Here is a 19,066-nt window from a genome sequence, read left to right as displayed (position 1 = left end):
AAACTGTGGTTATTATTTTTGATCCATGAGCAGAATTTCAAACGAATATTTAGGTATATTACAAACATTCGGTTCTCAAAAGAGCTTGTCTTAGCATATTTTATTAAAATATTTAAATTACAATTTCGTTGTTTTTATTGGCTCAGTGTCAAATCGGTTCTTGTAGTGAACTGAACACACTCAATGTTATAGTCAGTGGTGTAGAAAAACATAGAAACGGACTAGCTCTGACTCAGACTGTTTTAAAAATACGTCTTTCGATTTATAGATTTAAAATAGCCGTCCTATTTAGCAAGGAGCTTGAAACAGTGTTTTGAGCTATTTTTTTTTTTCAATTTGGTTTGGTTTCGACGGTTTCAATATCTGTTGGATGAATCATGTTTTGTTTCTTTTTTTTTTCAAACTGGCCAGCCATAGACTGTCATGACTGACGTGTAGACCGCGAATGTTATTGATTTTTAAACGATTAAAATATAAATAAGTTATACTTTGAAGAATTTGTGATTTTATAACAATCAACATGTTTGTGTTATCGGAAATGAAAGATGTGATAAGAATTAGCCCAGAGAATTTTCACCAAAGTTTATCAGAGTCAATAGCAACGCTGTTAAATAGGAAACTTGCTAATAAAGTATGTCTCTAACCTTATTTTTTGCTATGTTTCATGCCATAAAGCACATATTTATTTAAATGTTTATTTATTAACTAGTTTTAATTTGAAATTTTCAGGTTGTGCTAAATGTCGGGTTGTGCATAGCTTTGTGTGATATAACACAGATTGGACATTCCTATATCTTTCCCGGAGACGGTTCGTCACACACAGAAGCTAAATTCAGAGTTATTGTTTTTCGGCCGGTTATCGAAGAAATCTTAATAGGGAAAATTAAAAATTGTAGCAGGGAAGGTGTACATGGTATGTTCACATATACATAGTGATTGGTCAAATCAAATTATTGTTAAAGTTTAAGTTTATACTTATTAGTTATGTTTTACTGTGATGTGGATTATCAGTGTCATAAGTATTTATCTCTTTACAGTGACCCTTGGGTTTTTTGATGACATTTTGATTCCCGTCAATGCGTTGCAGCATCCTTCTAGATTTGATGAAACTGATCAAGCTTGGGTTTGGGAATATCCCAAAGAAGATGGAGAAAAACATGACTTGTTTATGGACTCTGGTAAAATTTGTTTATTAACTCAAAAGAAGGAAAATGCTTTGTGTTAAAACTCACTTTTTTAAATAAAATGTAAAACAATCGCTGAAATAATTTGGTTGTTTATTCATAAAATATGTGTTTGTAATAAATCTAAAAAGACACCAAGGTTAAGATTCTTTTTGACTGTTTACCTTTGCATAGCTATAAAAATAGAACAGTTGATGATCTTCACAATCAACAGTTCTGAACAATTACACTACTTATTGATTTTGTAACTGTTTGTCTGTTTCTCTTTTTGTTTGGTACAACTGTTGTGATGTTTTAGGTGAATCTATAAGATTTCGTGTCACCAGTGAAGCTTTTGAAGAGAGCTTGCCGTCTGGACCTCCAGGGTCAGAATGTACTACAGTGCAAACTGTAGCACCTTACAGGATAATCGGAGGTATTAATGAGCCTGGATTAGGACTTCTCTCTTGGTGGGAGGCTCCAGACCAAGATGATGGTGATGACAATGAAGAACAGGATAATGCGGATTAGAATAAAGTAGTTTTTAAAATCTCTTACAATTTTTTGGGTCCATAAAATAAGAGAGGCCCATTATCCATATCAATTCAACCTATTGTAAATATTATAGTCACTTATTAAATGGTATTTTAGAGTTAACAATATTTATACTGAGCAGCTTTCATTGTCAGACCTAAAGAACATGTAACCTTTTTGTCTCTGATAGCATTTTGATGTTATTGTATTTTAAATGAGAAACACGTTAAATAATTTATCATGTAGTTCTTTGATGTCTATTGTAATAAAAACGAGTAATAATTTCTATATCCAATATTGTAACATTTAAATCTAATAAATAGCAACTTACAGTATTCAATATTAAAAGAATAAACTTAATAAATAGGTTTGAAAATGAAACAATTTGTTTTTATGCAACAATATTTTTTTTAACTTTTTTTTATGCTCCTTTATAAAATACAACAATACTTTATAATATTATAGGTATACGTAATATATAACATTAAAATGATTTGATAGTATTGATTACAACTATCTTACATTAATAACAGCAAATAATAACAGCCAAACATCACAATTATTTATGCGTACATTTATAAAATATCGTCTAAAATTAGAAATTTATCGCGAACATACATACATTTTAATATTAAATACCAGCAAACTTATATAGCAGCATATCTCGAAAAGACAGGCCAATTAACAGAACTTGAAACCTAGGTTTGTGACATGATAGTTATGCTTCGGAATTGAGATGGCAGAGTCAGGCCAACCAACTGGACCCTGATGAAATACTTTACGACATAAAATATAAATATGCTGGGGGAAATACCATGATCCAATCAGTAAGATCCCAATCAGCCACTTTCTTATGCTTAACGGAGATTCCGGGGTCAAGCCAACCAACAAGACCCCGTTAGATATTGAGTTACATAAAACTTAAGCTAAAGTTAGATGTCGGAGTAGGGCCAAGCAATTGGACTCCGATTAAATACGTCATCACATAAAATATGATAAACGGGGGTCAAGTCAACCAAAGAAATATCTAATCAGATGTTAGATATCTTTCACATAAAATATGATGAAGGAAGATATTGAGGTCATCCCAACCACCGAGACCTCGATAAATGCCTTATTTCAAAGAATACATTCAATTTATTATTTTTTGACATAAATTACAGCCTTTATGGACAATAATGACCGATTGCTTTTCAGAAAAGGTATGCCTATTTGATTAAAAGTATTACATCCTTGTAACAAACATGAATGATTTATGATGCGGCAAAATTATTGGGCTGACTCACAAATAATAAACAAAGTAGACGCCTCTAAAAGATTGCACTTAAATAATACGCATTGTCATTTCTATAGATGAGATCATAATAATATATGATAAGATAAACTAATTTGATCGTTAATATAAAAGTGGAACTTTCAAACTATAATATAAAAAAAATATTATTGCTTAAACTAAAACGTAAAAAGGAAATAATAAAAAAAAGGAATTGAGACAGAATTATAGGAAATATTGCGTAACATAAGAAAAAACCTATAGACCTTGTGAACCTAAAGTAACATCCTAGATTGTTGTTCTTTGGTATATCTTCAGCACCACAAGAGTTTGTACCAAATCATTAACAGGCACCTAATACGACATTAAATGATCTAAATAACAGTACACTGGTTCTAGTCCATTAAAAACCAAGGACTTTTGCACAATAATAATATAAAGATTACATGAGTTAAGATCTATGATATAATGACATTTAAGACGTCGAGACGACCGAGTTTCAAAATTACACATACACAATAGGTATTTATAGTAAATCGTTAAACGTTATTACAGGGCTCATAAATGGTCGTTTTTGCATTATCCTCGTTATTTATCATCGATTTAGTTATCACTTGAACGTATATAGGAGTGGCGAGTTACTGAAGTGGTGGGCGTTGTTTATGTGGGCAATGAGTCTTCCGTCGAGTAGATGCGTTCCATACTGTACAGCCTCGTGTTCGTCTTTAGCGAGACCGCAGTTTATTAGCCAGCGAACCATACAAGAACCACGGAAAACACCTCGATATGTTCGCATACGCCATCTGGGAAACAGTAATTAAGTGAAATATTGTTCCTACACAGTACTTACAGAAAAACAGTATTATGGATCTGCCACGAAGAGACGTACCTAGTATCTTTGGCTATAGCCTCCTTGCATCGTTCCAAGTGGTGCGTAATAAACTGATCGCATACGTGTTTGGTTTCAAAGCTTAAGTCTTCAACCGATGGCAGTACCACCGTGTCTCCACCGTACCTGAAAAATAAGCAATGGTTTTTTATGCAGTTTAAAAAAAAAACATTCCCAAATTAAACACAAAAATAGTCTAGCAAGCAAGTGCTTGTTTACCTACCATTTAGTCTTCAAGAATCTGACTGCGGGTATCAGTACTTCTTCAGGATCAAGTCCAAATAGTATGAACATAACCAAAGCCTGACCATAGTTGGCCACTATATCGAGGAATTGTATCTCAACAAATAGTCCGCTTTCGTCCCTCAACATCATGCGCCACGTAGTGTATGTTATACCCTAGAACATTATGAAATTGTCTATATCAAATAAAAATGGGTTAGAACTTCTACAAGTAATTCACAACGAAGGCCTTCCCGGTCTTAGGCATTCCCGGGGTTGCTACTCGGACTCTTGAAAATGGCATTATTGCACGCCTCGAACGCGAAGCCGCGAGGTTGTGCTTTATACCAACCTGTCAAGGTCACACGATTTTGTATTCGCGGGGACGTAAGTGACTACCAAAATAGTTACGAATGTTACCTTTCCAACTGTGTAGAAACATTTTATAAAACTTTATTTCATTTAGGGACATTAATATCTGATAGGTACATGTCGGTGTATTGAGTCCTGATACTGTATGATCTTACAATGAACATGCTGAGACTGTAGACGATGATCAACACGGTGTGTTTGAGCAGCTGTCCGCCGCGGCCGCGCGTGGTCTCGGGCGGCAGCAGGCCGAGCGCGCCGGCCGCCCGCTCCAGCTCGCTCAGGTACTGGCACGCGCCCGCCGCCGCGCAGCGGGGCTTCTGCGACGCCGGGCACGCGCAATCTCTGGAAACATCACACTTTCAATCTTCTTCTTTTTCCTTGTTAAGAGTAATTAGTATAGTTCAACATTGTGGCCTTTTCCCAACTATGTTGCGGTCGGTTTCCAGTCTAACCGGATTCAGCTAAGTACCAATATTTTACTAGGAGCGACTGCTCAAAATCACTAACCTAGTATTGGCAATATCTTCGATGTCCTCGGAATTAACGAGTCCGTTTTCACAATTAGGATCATCTGAACAACATCCTCCTTGCTTATTTGGAGAAGGAGAAGCAGTTATAGTTCCGTAGCAACCTGCAATACAAACACATAATATCTGATATTGACTAATGGCTTACTTTTCAGATGGAAACTTAATACACAGAAATTTAATACTTGAAACCTAACGCTTAGGAAGTATTTTTCGAGATGAATGTAATTGATATCCTTACCATTGCCTGAGATAGACTGTGTTTGTGACGTAGGCTCAGCATTGTCAATCAGACTAGTGGACTCTTCTCGTGGAGTCGAGCTGTTAGCTACCTCAGCAGAAAGAGTCGCGAACTGAGCGCTTCGTCGGCGGAATCTTATGTACAGTGTTAGGCATCCGGTTGTCACTAAAAATGATATTATTTATTTCATATTAACATTTTTAAGCTCTTTGAATAAGAAACGGTACGAAAGTGTCATTATCATTATTTATTTCCTTCTATACACACCTGTTATACAAAACACAAGTAGACAAAGGCGAATTGCATCAGTGGCCTTGCAATCCAAATCTCCACTGCCCTTGGTCGCTAGCAGCACTGCAACCATCACTGCGGGCGCGCCCCAAGCGACGAACCCTAGTACTGGCCACAGCGTTACCACGAAGCATGGACCACGACTCTAATAAAATACAAGTTTTAAAGTTACATCGTAAATGATACGCCACGACGGTTATCATTTAAACTGACAAAAAATTGTGGTTCCATGTATCATTAAAAGTATACTCCCTCCTCAAAAGCACAAAATTTTTGGTATTATTTGAGGTCCAAGAATTAATTTTTGCTTGATTTTTTACTAATGCGATTTTTTAAGCCATAATGTAATACTTCTCATAAATTTTAAACGAAGCATACAAATAAAACATTGTTTCGATTACAACTGTAATGTTTACCTGCAACATTATTAATCCAACTGACAGCATGGAAGTCCACAGAAGACAGGAATACATGCTGAATATTCTAAGAGATTGTTGAATCGTCGCGTGCCACGACGGAGTATAGCCGGATTGAGGACCACCCCAGACAACGCTGATAGCTAAGAGTAACTGAAAGGAATACGAATGTACTGGCTAAAATATATAGGAGAAAAAACAGACAACTGTAATGTATCTAAATTATCAATTGATGATTCCCTTAGTTTTTATGTATATCTAACCTAGTTAGTTGACTGGTTTATGAGCGAATCACACATGCTAACAGACCAATCGGGAAAGGCTTTGGGAAAGAATTGGGAAAACCTATGATGATAACATTGATTTCTGTCATTGTATGTGAACATATTAGTAGCAAAATTATATTGGAATCATAGGTACCTGCGACACAATTAAACAAAGCGTAAGTCGATGAGGCATCCGCTTGTACTTCTTTGTAAATGTGAAAACGAAAAGCACCCATATTGAAGCAATTAAAGAGACTATGGATAAATCAAATCCAAACTTCTTCAGTTGTTCGGCAAAGTCTTTATTAATCGCTATCATTTGCGCAGACATAAACATCATAGGACCAGAGAGGAACGTGCAAATAACCATTGAGGAGGCGACCTAAAACACCAAAAAGAAAATTTCAAAATTACGGTACATACAAAAGAGAAATATTTTAAAATGTTTTTGAGTAAAAACCCTTCCCTACTTTCGATCTTTTTTATACTCACCAAATCCATCTCCAACTGATAAATATTAGAGAACACAAACACAGCAGGCGCAGTAGGTATGGTTCCATACAAGAATGCGTAAGTAGAGAGCGATAGAGTTTCAGACTCATTTTCACCAGCATTCAGTGCACTCACACTTTCTCTCATCACCACTGGTAAAATGATTCTAAAACAATAACATTATTAGTAAGAACAAGAGGTTGGGAAGGCTTATTTTAAAAAGTGTATTACCCACATAAACTTAACTTACAGTTTAACCATAATGAGTACACATGGAAGTAAGAGAGCTGGGCCTCTCAGTCGGTGAATCTGGCCAACCATGCGAAGCCCCAGTAAGAATAGAGCTGTAGCCGCAAAAGATTGTCCAAATACCTGAAACCACAATATAATGGGGAATATGGACTTGACTTAAATATGGTCAAAAATATACTTATTTTATAAACTTCCTTGCCACTAAAAACACACAATTATTTTCATCAGTGGTTATTTATTAATAACCGCGTAATTCTCCAAAACCTTATTTTCTCAATTTACCCTATTGGTGGAAGAAAGAGTGACCAGTTTTATTTACGCTTGACGACTGCTTGACTGCTGTCAAAAGCTATTTGACTTGAACGGCGATTAGACTAGACTACATGTAGTTTTCTACGTAAGGACAAGTGTAATCATACTTAGGCATGTAGGACACTACATATAGGAGATTGACGGGTCCCGACCGTCCTACATCCTAGGTAGAATCCAACTTAGGCATCCTACATAGGCCAGTGTAAACAAAACGTCCTAACCCCAACTTGTAGGACGTCAATTTGTAGTGCAATTTGCAGTGTAGAGGCTACATTGCCCCTTTTCATTCCTATGTATCCAATGTAGGAACACCTAGTATTAAGCACACGCACAAGCTATAATAAGAAATAAATATACTAAAAGTAATCACTCACCTCCAGAAGTCCTTCTATGTAAAGAGATAGTTGGTGTTTGAATGCCGCATTACCAAATATCCCCAGAACAGTCATAACTAAGACAGGGTTAAAAGCAATGCCTTTTGCTATTTGTTTCAAAAGCTTCAAATTACATAAGTTCCATTTTGATTCTCCCTCCACAATAATAACTTGTGTTTGTTCTCTTTGTTTGTGAATTTCCATTAAGACAAAAGCAATGGGGTTTAAAATCGCCAGTGAGATTGGGGCCATCAAATAAAGGTAAAGTGCATAATCTGGATGAGTTTTTTGATATAATGCATTAACTGAAAGTAGAGTAAAAATATTAAACTATTTATAATTTACGCTATATTTGTTTGTTAACGGCGACTCCGTCCGCGTAATTCTCAAATCATTATTTTCAATAAAAAATCCCACCAATACCCTTTTTTCCTATTAAAAAGTAGCCCATGTAATTTTTCAGGGTCTAGACTATCTGTGTACTAAATTTCATTACAATTGGTTCAGTAGTTTTAGCGTGAGAGTGAGATAAACAGATACTTTCACATTTATAATACTATTAACATGGATTAATTTCAAGCAACTAACACATTCTTCATTTACAAGTTATTTATTCAAATTAACCAGTTTTGTACAAAGATGACAAAAACTCATGGACTGGATATGATATTTTCAACTTATTTAAATCACATTATAAAAGACCTTGAACTTTTTATAAACTCAGTACTGGGTACATTCTTTTAAATAATGTTTAGTTGATAATGAAGAGATTTTTAACGATTTATAAATACATTTTTTTTAGATCAATATCAATGTTTTGAAATCTAAATGAACTTAATTTTGATATAGTCCTATTTTATCAATAAGAAGCATCTTGTAATTGATTCAAGAAAGTACTTACTAATTGGATATCCCAAAGCAAAATCATTACTTTGAGTACAGAATATTGCAAATATTCCTGCTCTTCCCAAATTTAATGGCTTGGAAACCATCATTGTCACAATGATTACTCCAATGAAAACTACTCCTTTGGCAAGTAGTATTGCGACTAGAAAAGCCCAATTGACAGTACTAAAGTCTAATTGGGCCAGTGACAGAAATATGAGAGATGGCAAGGCGAATGTTCCCACAAAGGTTGCAATGCCTTTAGACTCAGTAGGTGTAACAACATTGAGACGTCCAGCCACATACCTAAAATTAAACAATTTCAAATAAAAACATGTAAACACAACAAATTAATCTGATAATTTTCATCAAATAAATCCTTATTGCTCCCACACTTTGCATTTTGTTCAGTTTTGTGTTTCATCTCAAAATAAAAATACATATAGGATACATCCTATCTGCCCCAATTAACAAATAATTATTAGATTCTTTTTCCAATATGACAATGTATATTTATACTATTATTTTTCTTAAATTACTGTCCCACTGAATTTTATATTTCATAAATCTAGTTTATATTAGTGTTCAACATTTTTTCAAGACTTTATTTACTAATAACAGTGCAGAGAACAAGATTTTAATACTATACAAAACAATCCAAAGAAAATGTTCAGACAAGTTTACTTGTGAATCAACAAAATCAATGGATGTTCTCCTAAATGGATGCCTCCCAAACGCATCCAGGAAAAAAAGCAATCAAATGCAGCCTTTTGACAAGAGCTCAGTGACAAATAAACATATTATAAAATTATATATGATTTTAATGTTTGATAAGATAATATTCTTGTAGTCTAAAAAAAGTATAATAAAATATTTACCCGCATATTATGATAGTGAAACACTGAAACAGTGCTGGATATAAGTTATCAGTTGCATCCTCAAATTCAGCAAGCACTACTTGCTCCATGTTTTTTTTTTCTTATTATTACACAAAATACAGTGAAGTCATGGATCACTATATAATATTAGTTATTCTTTATCTCAAATATGTTTAACTTTGATTTGACGAAAAAAAAAACCGGTTTTAATGATTTAATTTGAGATGGTCACAAAATACGTTTTGTTTTGAAACCAGTTTCAATCAATATTGGTACGTAACTATTATAAAACAAAATCGAACAATATATTTAATTTCTAAACAAATCGATTGTCAATTTAGTGAACTGACGTCAAACTTGCGTCAAACACGATTCCGTTCGAAACATTGTGTTCGACATGTCCTTCGATGTTAATATGTTCTAGTAAACTGGTAATCTAATATAATATTCCAGCAGCACGAAGTCTGTGAAGGAGTAGATTTTTTTTCTATAACGGCTTTGGTATTTAGTGATAGTGACGCCAACACTTTGGCTAGCAAAGATAGCTTCTCCTTGACTTTGTTATACTTTATTTATTTAGTAACGACATTGTCTGAAAGGCTCTTTTACTAATAAGAGGCACTAACGAATAAGCATATTACGCTTAAAACCAATAAATCAAAGGTTAAAATAGACACGTTGGAATCTTCAGAATATAGCTATTTGTTTAATTTATAATTAGTAAGCATTCCTAAATATCCTAACAAAACTTTTCAATAAAACTACGGTACTAGAACTAAATATCTGACGTTGACTATAGTTATATCTTTCGTGATTTTTCGAAGAGTACAGGAACCTGGATTCTAAATATTGCAATCAAAAACCGCTAACCCACAGTGAGCAAGTGTGACGATTAATGCTCTACCCTGCCCCGAGGAATGCGTCCAGTAGTAGGACATTGATATACCTACTGGTTTAATAGAACTTTAAACTAAAAGTAACCATTTTAATTAATTGAAACTGACTATAGACAGTTTTTCATATTATGTCAATTACATTTATTAATTTACTATACAAAACAATCCAAAGAAAATGTTATGTATATGTAATATTGTTTTGGTGTTCTGGGTTTACGGGTTCTTGCTAGTATGAAAAATATCGTGTTCCTATATAGGGCAATAATTTGATTGGAGAAATTCCGTTTCCGGTGGGCGGCCATTATTGAGTTGTTCGTTCGCCGGGTCTGAGAAAGGTCGCTAGTGAATGAAGAAAATTTAATAATTCCAAATTCTCTCTAATCGAGAGGTCAGTAATAAGTGATGATAATTTCTACGTTTTAAATTCTTATTTTAACAATTAATACATGTTAAACGTGATTGCTGTCATCTTGTTCCAGATACCCACTCAAGCGATCAGCACCTCTTAACATCATCGAAAAGAATCATAAGGCATCAAGATGCAGTACAACGGATTCCACAACCAGCATCCGATGTAAGAATTCATTACTATTATTCAGTATCTTATCCTTCATCTAGATGATTGTTCTCACATCACGCTATCGATCGCGTACTTCATAGGCGGCCATTTTGTGAAGTGCATATATTCTGCACAGCTGATAATGAACACAACCCAGTTTTAGAAAATAATGGTTGTTTAGTCAAAATAAAACTCAAACGTCGTTAAAATTTATTATTTTACTGTTACTGAATTTCATCCATTGGAAATGACTGACGATCGGTTTCATTACAGGCAGAAAAACATCGTTCTAGAGCACTTCTTATTTAACGTTTACTGGCCTATATGTTATTCAGAGTATTTTATTTAACTTCAAACCTTATCTTTTAATTGATTGAAAACATGTGCTGCACTGTGACTAGGATACAACCATAAAAATACAAGGTCATGTTTTGCTCCGTTGATTGAAATGATTCTGTTTTAACTTAAAGAGAAATGTTCTCCTTATTATATCATTACATAATAGTTTCTAATAAATACAAGTGCTAAACACTTGTTTGTACATGGCTATTGAGAAAGTAGGAACTTACGTACTAAATCTTTTGGTAATTCTTTAGTGCTTGCTATTTACTGTACTTTTTTCACTTTAACTCCGCCCACTCACTGTTTACAGTGTTTTCGACGAGTAAAATTTCGTTTCTTTCTTTCATTAATACTTTTTAGTTTAGCTTAATTAAATATATTGCTATAAAGACTATTCAATTAGGTGATAAAATATAGTCCTTGGTTCATCTTCTAAAAGTTGATTTATTAAAAATAAAAGTTATTTCGTTTAAGTCACAGTTTGGTAACCAGGTATTTCCAGCAGGTCGTGATATGGGTGGAAACTGGTAAAATTATTCGATATTTACTGTTTTGACACGCAAGTGCTCGCGTTAATGGAACTCTGAATGAAATCGTTTTTTGCCCTCTAAAATCTTGCCTATCTTAAACCAATGTAATAAAGACAGAGAATAATGTTATGTTCTCCTCTAAACTTATTTAATAGCGACAGAAGCATAGTAAACAAAGGAAAACTGATGTCGCTATGTCAGCAGACAAGAAAGTAAGACGACAATCCTGGATTTGTTGCCTACGACAACAATGGCAAAGATTTAGAGAGACGAAAGACGAGGTTTTGAGATCAATACGGGTTTAACTGAACGCATATTTACCAGTCATGTTCATCATAAGCTGATAGCAGGTTGGTGTGACAATGAAGGTAAGTAAATAGCGGTGGCCAGACGAACACGGAGAGAGAGGTGCGCGCGGAGCGGGAGGGGCGATCAATATTTTCAGTGCTGCCACCCGCAGCGCGGTGACGCTAATATTTGATTGTACATGTTGATTTTCCATCAAAATAAATATCAAATCAATGTTTACATGCCTTGTCTTCAAATTTAAATCACGAAATAATAAATGCGTTTCATTTATTCCTCGATTGAAGCTGTTAAAAACGTTTTATGCCATAACGCCATTTTCTTGCCTACCTAACGACGATATCGATTTTACCAAACGGACATTCCTGTAGCGCAGCAGTAACGTGCGATTTAGTGAAATATTGCGGATGTAGATCGTCTGACTATTATTACCAGTAATTACGATAAAACTAATTAGTAGTAGGTTCGTAACATAACGCCCTTTTGGATAATATTTTCAAGATTATCTGGACCAATACTAGTGGTTTATAATAGATCCTTTTCTACTTAAGGTTTTTAAGTTATATAATACCAGTCGTTCACATATTTCAATTCAGTATGTAGATAAATAATACGCTATGAAATATAAAAAAAAGAAACTGATTTTGTGATTCATTGCCTCATATCTGATCTCGGTAGTTTCTAATGTAATTATTGTGCTAATCAATCATTGTTGAGCTTTTTATAAGATTCGAATTATAAGTAAGTTCATTAAATGCTACAGGTAACCAAACCGGCTGCTATAGTAGGCATAAAATGAATCGAATGCTTCGAAGTCTTTGTTTGTTAATACCTATTTACCCAATATGAAATCAAGCAAACAAAACATTCTACTTTCAAGAACATACTTCCAAATATTTTTTTTTCTTATCATAATGTTACCTAAACAAATGCTGTTCTACAACTAATTTGGGTTGTAGAAAAAGAAATGAAATCATCAGCTCTTAAAAATATAATACTTAATCTTAATTATATTTACAAACGAATCATAAAGCTGCATGATAATGTATGATACGTACATCGTAAGTACGTCTATCATAACGGTTACACATTATTTAATAACTTTCAGTTTCAGACCTCGACCAGACCGGAATGAACAATTCGGTAAAATACCTATTTTCAATGGTATGGACTTTGGGGGCCCTAAAAATTTCGGACCAAGAAACATGGGCAACAAACCCAACTTTCGGCCCAGAAATGATTTTAATGGAATAAGAAATGATTTCAACAACCACAAATCTGAGAATGGTGGAAATCAAGGTGATTTTGGTGGACCGAAAGATTACAACAAAATTAAACAGAATTACAACAACCAAAACCAAATTAAGAAGAATGAGTATGATGCTGACAAAGCTGCTGGAGGTAATATGCAGTTTTATGGCAATGGCAAAAATGACTTTGGTGGTCCAAAACAACAAGGATTCCCTAAAAATAACTTTGGTCCGAAAAACTTCAACAATCAGAATGGACACAACAGTCAGCAACAAAGCTTTGGGCCTAAGAAGGTGTTCAATCCTAATAATATGCAACAGGCAGTTGATTTCAATGGTAAACAAAGAGGCAAGAAGACTAAACACCCTGGAGACAGTTTAGTGAAACCTATGTGGGACTTAACACAGCTTGAGCCTATTCAAAAAGATTTCTACAAGCCGCATGCTAATGTAGAAGGACGCACAGATGATGACGTGCAGAAGTTCCGCGTGTCGAAAGAAATCACTGTTAGTGGCAATAATGTTCCTCGACCAAATCAAATCTTTGATGAAGGGAATTTCCCTGATCATATAATGAACACCATTAAGGAGCAAGGATGGGCTGAGCCTACAGGCATTCAAGCTCAAGGATGGCCAATTGCTCTGTCTGGACGTGATATGGTGGGCATTGCTTCGACAGGATCTGGTAAAACAGTGGCATACATGTTGCCTGCTGCAGTGCACATTGTACATCAACAGCGTATACAGCGTGGAGATGGTCCCATTGCATTAATTTTAGCTCCCACCCGAGAATTAGCCCAGCAAATTCAGTCTGTTGCTCAGAGTTACAGTGCTCATGGCTGTATTCGAAACACATGTCTTTTTGGTGGCTCCCCTAAAGGACCACAAGCAAGAGACCTCGAGAGAGGTGTTGAAATTGTCATTGCCACTCCTGGACGATTGATTGATTTCTTAGAACGTGGCACAACCAACTTGCGACGATGCACTTATTTGGTCCTTGATGAAGCTGATAGAATGTTAGATATGGGATTTGAACCTCAAATTCGGAAGATTATTGAGCAAATCCGCCCAGATCGTCAAGTGCTGATGTGGTCTGCTACATGGCCGAAAGAAATTCAAGCCCTTGCTGAAGATTTTCTAAATGATTACATTAAAGTTAACATTGGATCACTAAATCTGTCTGCTAACAATAATATTAAACAAATAATTGAAGTTTGCGAAGAACATGAAAAGGAAACTAAGTTGACTAACTTACTCAAAGAGATTTCACAGGAAAGAGACAACAAAGTCATTGTTTTTGTAGAGACAAAGAAGAAGGTAATTACAATTTATCGTTTTTTTATCTGCTGGGTCTTTTATAGAATGTTGACTTACAAAAAATATATTTTTAGGTGGATGATATAGCTCGAGCTGTTCGCCGTAAGGGTCATAATGCTCTTGCCATACATGGCGACAAGTCGCAAATTGAACGCGATGCTGTGTTAACAGAATTCAGAAACGGAGCCACTAGCATTCTCATCGCCACAGACGTAGCAGCACGAGGCCTTGATGTTGAGGATGTCAAGTTTGTTATTAACTTTGATTACCCGAATTCTTCAGAAGATTATATTCATAGAATTGGTCAGTATAATATTTTTTTTTTCGTGATAAGTTGTTTCCAATATTTATGTAAACCTTTTTTTTAATTATAATCCTTTTTCAGGGCGTACTGGACGTTGCCAGCAATCTGGGACAGCTTATACCTACTTTACATCCAGTGATGCGCGTCAGGCTCGCGGATTACTCGCTGTTCTTCGTGAAACTGGCCAGACCCCGCCTTCCAAACTGAATGACATGGCTCGCAGTAACAACAATAATTCTGGTTAGTTGTAATTATACATACTTATATATGTCGAGAGTGATCGAAATAAAGCTTGAAAAAATGGTTCATAATAAAAAATTGGCATTCAGAATACAAATCTAATGTTCTGTGTTTTTTTTAGGTCGTAACCGTTGGCAGCAACGTAAAGAAAATAACAGTGGAGCTAGTTCACCACGCCAGCAAAACAATCAGTGGAATAATAAGATGGCCAATCCTAACCCTGAAGAAACACAAAATACCTACCAAAATTGTGGTGGCAATCAACAAGCACCTCGTTTCTCTAACCAAAACCAAGGAAACCAGGGATACAGACAAAACAGTTATCAAAAGCAAGTACCCTTCCCCAGCCCCAATGTATTTGAGTCTATGGGAAGCTACCAAGGAGGGTACAACAATGGTTATCAGAATGGATATAACAACCAAAATGGATATGCTCAACGCCCATACAACAGTTAGTATTTTATCACTTATTTCATACCATATTAAATTACTTGAATTCTATGCTGTATGTTACACTTATTTAAATTGTATGAAAAACTCACTTTATTTAACTTTTAGATATGCGCAATGGTGCACAGCAGTACCGCAATAACAATGCTGGCAACAAAAACAATGGAACTGGGTCATCATATGGATCTCCACCTCCTCACTTTGCTACACCACAGCATTACCCCCAGATGCATCCTCATCATCAAGAGATGCTTGGTATGTAAAGATTTTTGTTTTTGTAGATTATTTATTGGAAAATAAGACTAAAAAAAAATGACAATACTAAGGATGGGAAGGAGTTATGAAGTCTATGCCAATAATTTATTTTCAGAGACATGAGGTTGTAATAGTTCAATGAATCATCATTTTTTACCAGGTGGCAAGTTCTATGGTGGTGGAGTTGGCGGTGGAGGACCTTGTGGATATCAAGCTGCAGTGGGTGTAAGCGGGCCTTACGCACATTTGCCTCCCGGCCCTTTGTTGTACGCGGCTCCAGTGCAACAATAATTGGTTAATGACGACACGCCGCTCTATCCTCTATTTAAATACAACCTGTCATGAGTCGTAATATGCCATTTTATAGGCGTTTATAGCATTATCGACTTTCTAGTTATATTGATGTTCAGCATAGATTTCCCTTAAGCTCTCTCTACTTTGGAGATGTCAAATCTGAAACATATTTTACCTAAGCGCGGGGTGTTGATTATTTCGATGTCAATGATAGTTTTCTTAATTCGCTCTTTTTTGTTAGATCTGAATGAAGGCTTACAAAATTATATATTTACTTATAAAACGTGTGAATAATATTTCTGACTAATGTCTAAACATACATGGTCGCCCATTTATTATAGTAGACGTAATAACTGTCTATACAATGATGAAACTTTTTGTGAATTCTCTTTCAGATCCATTTGAATTAATGATAATGTGTGTTAGGTTTATAAGATTATTTCTCTGTTGGTATGAGCTGTTGGTTAAAGAAAATACCAAAATTCCTAATAATAGATTAAATGGTGTAAAAGTTACTTTATTAACCAGTATATATGATACTCAATGTGAAAAATGTGGTGTAATATTGGTAGTGTGCAATTAGATTGAACATGCAAACAATAGTAACACAGCTACCAACAGAGAATTTAAATTTTTCCAAAATATGATTGTGCAGTGGAACATTTATTATAAAACATGTCAGTTCCACTTTAGATTTAATCATTATATTTGTTAGAGTAGTTGGTGTGGGTACCCATTCGTGTAATCCTGGGTGCCTTTTGTTTTCTTTTAAAAGTGTCTGTATGATGTACGAAATGCACGAAACATATAGAAGATGAGTGGAAATTTAGGTGAAAAGTTTTAATATGACAGAAATTTATCTGAAATATTTTATATAAATTATTTTTACTATTAACGATTGATTGAATCCAGTGGATAATGGGACAATTTAGTATTAGAAAATTGAATACTTAACGCGTTATAAAAATGCTTTTGATATACTTCATAGTAACAATCTGTATTGCCAGATAAAATTGTGAATATTTTTCTTATGTAAAGTGATGTCAATGACATTTCAGTCACTGATTTTCAATGTTATTTTTTTATTAAAGATTAGATCTTTATATACTTGAATATTATGCCTAGGGATACTAATTAGTCAGCGTCAATTTGATCTAAGACAAAGTTGGGCTTCGAATAAAACTCATTTTACCATTCACAAAAATGTAGAAGTGTGTAAATAACATGCATTTAACTTAGAAAGATTATTTTGTGAGTGATAAACAATCAACCACAATATTTAATTTCATAGCAAAATAAGTGATTTGTTCTTATTTTTGATTATTTTTATGGCATCATTTCAGATAAGTCGTCTAGTTACTTACTGGATATCTTTGTACGTACGCGGGTTCTCTAAAGGCTTAATAAGGAAGTCAATAGGTACAAACTAATGAAAGGTTAAACATGTATTATTTAGATGCCCGTTACTGTCCAAAGATTTGGAAAATCTGTGATATTTCATTACTATATAACCTGTCGTTGCGTTGGTCAATTGTTAATGCATAAGAACACTTCCTACGCCAGGAATGTGTTTACTAGACAAAAATATATTTTTTGACTATTTGAACGAATTACATGAGAATGTTTGTGACAACAAAGCTTGCAAGTCGTTCACAGATATATAATAATTATAATAGATGTAAGATTTAATAATTTATTGTTATTCAATTTAGTTTTCCGTTTACCGTTAGGTGACGAAAATGAACCAGTCAATGGGACGTAAACGTTATTATCTATAATAAAGACCCCGTTTTATGATACATCCATGAGGTATGATGTAATGCAACGGGTCTAATAAACGGATATTAAGGGGTGAACAACGTGTTTGTGGGTTTCGCATTCGTGACGAATTCAATGCGGGGCTTGCTTTGTTATTTGTGTACATTTTAAGAGGATGTGTATATGAGCATAATTTCGTCTTAAAGATGATGTCTTAATGCTAGCTGGCCAGGAAAGTCGTCGTTAGTTTTTTTTTTTTGTTTAACTGTTTATTAATCAGATAATGTCTGAAGTAGGTCACTGGTGGCGGTAGGACGGCCGGGCTAGTTATGCGTGCGTAATTTAGATTGGCCATCGTGTGTCGTGTCCGGTATGGTCGCGGATCGCAGGTAGCTCCTGTATTATGTACAAAGTACTGCACCCACCTCTACTAAACAACTGTGATAATAACACTAAGTAGCGTAGCAGGCGATTTATATACTAGTTACGTCCATGAGAAGGGATGACATCATATCTGACATATTGTATTGTGATAATATTTATATCAAAACGTGCACAACCACGTTTTGACAAAATGTTTTCTCTAAACAAGACTGATTATTTCTTATTAATAAATATTTTATACATGTTCCCACTTTGACTGAATGAATTAAGATGTCTGTATTTATATTGGTAGTATTTTCTTCTCTCTTGCTGTGTGTTTTCTCAAAAATTGAGTATTCACTATGTTGGATATGTGTCACGATGCCTTTCTATGCGGTCACCGAATTGATAAAATAAAATTTTCATTTCGTTTTTGTTCATTGATTTCTAGTTTTCTTTATTGTGATGGAAAATGTTGTTGACAAATTATGTGGCAGCGGCAGTATAAGCACTAACTGTAGAATATATTATATGTTGTTTTTTTGCAAAATTTTATTGATCCAACAGATATCTCATAGGCAGTCGTACTTTTATGCTTTACTATTTAAGGATTTAGTTTGGAAAATTGAGAGTTGGTGAAAAATATACATAGATTTTTAAGTATGTGGCAATGCAGATCTTCATAAATATTGATTCTATTATCACGAGCGAGACATATTTATCCAATTTATAAAATATATGGAGAGAGACTCCTTATATAAAACTGTCCCAAAGGGAAGTCTTCTGAATGTTTCTAGGAAGTGCATTTCTTCTAT

General features: G+C 34.6%; 3 protein-coding genes across 4 annotated transcripts; 2 read left to right on the top strand and 1 right to left on the bottom strand.

The window, feature by feature from the left end:
* Positions 1-204: 204 nt before the first annotated feature.
* On the top strand, positions 205-2,042 carry LOC113496591 (DNA-directed RNA polymerase III subunit RPC8). Its single transcript, XM_026875866.1, has 4 exons — positions 205-631; positions 730-913; positions 1,038-1,178; positions 1,483-2,042. The coding sequence occupies exons 1-4, from the start codon at positions 521-523 to the stop codon at positions 1,692-1,694; spliced, it is 648 nt and encodes a 215-aa protein (XP_026731667.1). The 5' UTR covers positions 205-520; the 3' UTR covers positions 1,695-2,042.
* A 78-nt stretch (positions 2,043-2,120) lies between these two features.
* Positions 2,121-9,476, bottom strand: LOC113496538 (integral membrane protein GPR155). The gene is made up of 14 exons (XM_026875797.1): positions 9,388-9,476; positions 8,526-8,815; positions 7,625-7,929; positions 6,937-7,058; positions 6,687-6,852; positions 6,349-6,576; positions 5,929-6,081; positions 5,489-5,657; positions 5,222-5,386; positions 4,961-5,084; positions 4,609-4,795; positions 4,083-4,258; positions 3,860-3,985; positions 2,121-3,773 (listed from the first exon to the last, which is right to left on the bottom strand). The coding sequence occupies exons 1-14, from the start codon at positions 9,474-9,476 to the stop codon at positions 3,581-3,583; spliced, it is 2,493 nt and encodes an 830-aa protein (XP_026731598.1). The 3' UTR covers positions 2,121-3,580.
* Positions 9,477-10,560: 1,084 nt separating this feature from the next.
* LOC113496527 (ATP-dependent RNA helicase dbp2-like) lies at positions 10,561-18,335 on the top strand. 2 transcript variants are annotated; one of them, XM_026875786.1, is made up of 8 exons: positions 10,561-10,671; positions 10,763-10,857; positions 13,135-14,587; positions 14,662-14,890; positions 14,973-15,131; positions 15,253-15,582; positions 15,690-15,836; positions 15,997-18,335. In XM_026875786.1, the coding sequence occupies exons 2-8, from the start codon at positions 10,823-10,825 to the stop codon at positions 16,125-16,127; spliced, it is 2,484 nt and encodes an 827-aa protein (XP_026731587.1). In that variant the 5' UTR covers positions 10,561-10,671; positions 10,763-10,822; the 3' UTR covers positions 16,128-18,335. The 2 variants fall into 2 exon arrangements, with proteins under 2 accessions (XP_026731587.1, XP_026731576.1); XM_026875775.1 differs by having other exon boundaries at positions 13,129-14,587.
* The last annotated feature ends 731 nt before the right edge of the window (positions 18,336-19,066 follow it).

Source organism: Trichoplusia ni, chromosome 1 (assembly GCF_003590095.1).
Source record: "Trichoplusia ni isolate ovarian cell line Hi5 chromosome 1, tn1, whole genome shotgun sequence".
NCBI classification, from domain to species: domain Eukaryota; kingdom Metazoa; phylum Arthropoda; class Insecta; order Lepidoptera; family Noctuidae; genus Trichoplusia; species Trichoplusia ni.
Note: the sequence above shows the minus strand (reverse complement) of the source record. Positions and strands in the feature narration are given on the sequence as shown.

Excerpts from the sequence above, each read along its gene's own strand:
- LOC113496591 (XM_026875866.1), top strand. The coding sequence starts at position 521 with ATGTTTGTGTTATCGGAAATGAAAGATGTGATAAGAATTAGCCCAGAG. Across the intron at positions 632-729 it reads ATAGGAAACTTGCTAATAAA|GTTGTGCTAAATGTCGGGTT; the intron begins GTATGTCTCTAA and ends TGAAATTTTCAG. Across the intron at positions 914-1,037 it reads TAGCAGGGAAGGTGTACATG|TGACCCTTGGGTTTTTTGAT; the intron begins GTATGTTCACAT and ends ATCTCTTTACAG.
- LOC113496527 (XM_026875775.1), top strand. The coding sequence starts at position 10,823 with ATGCAGTACAACGGATTCCACAACCAGCATCCGAT. Across the intron at positions 10,858-13,128 it reads TTCCACAACCAGCATCCGAT|TTTCAGACCTCGACCAGACC; the intron begins GTAAGAATTCAT and ends AATAACTTTCAG. Across the intron at positions 15,132-15,252 it reads CAGTAACAACAATAATTCTG|GTCGTAACCGTTGGCAGCAA; the intron begins GTTAGTTGTAAT and ends TGTTTTTTTTAG.
- LOC113496538 (XM_026875797.1), bottom strand. The coding sequence starts at position 9,476 with ATGGAGCAAGTAGTGCTTGCTGAATTTGAGGATGCAACTGATAACTTA. Across the intron at positions 4,796-4,960 it reads GAAGATATTGCCAATACTAG|AGATTGCGCGTGCCCGGCGT; the intron begins GTTAGTGATTTT and ends TGATGTTTCCAG. Across the intron at positions 4,259-4,608 it reads ACAGTCTCAGCATGTTCATT|GGTATAACATACACTACGTG; the intron begins GTAAGATCATAC and ends ATAATGTTCTAG.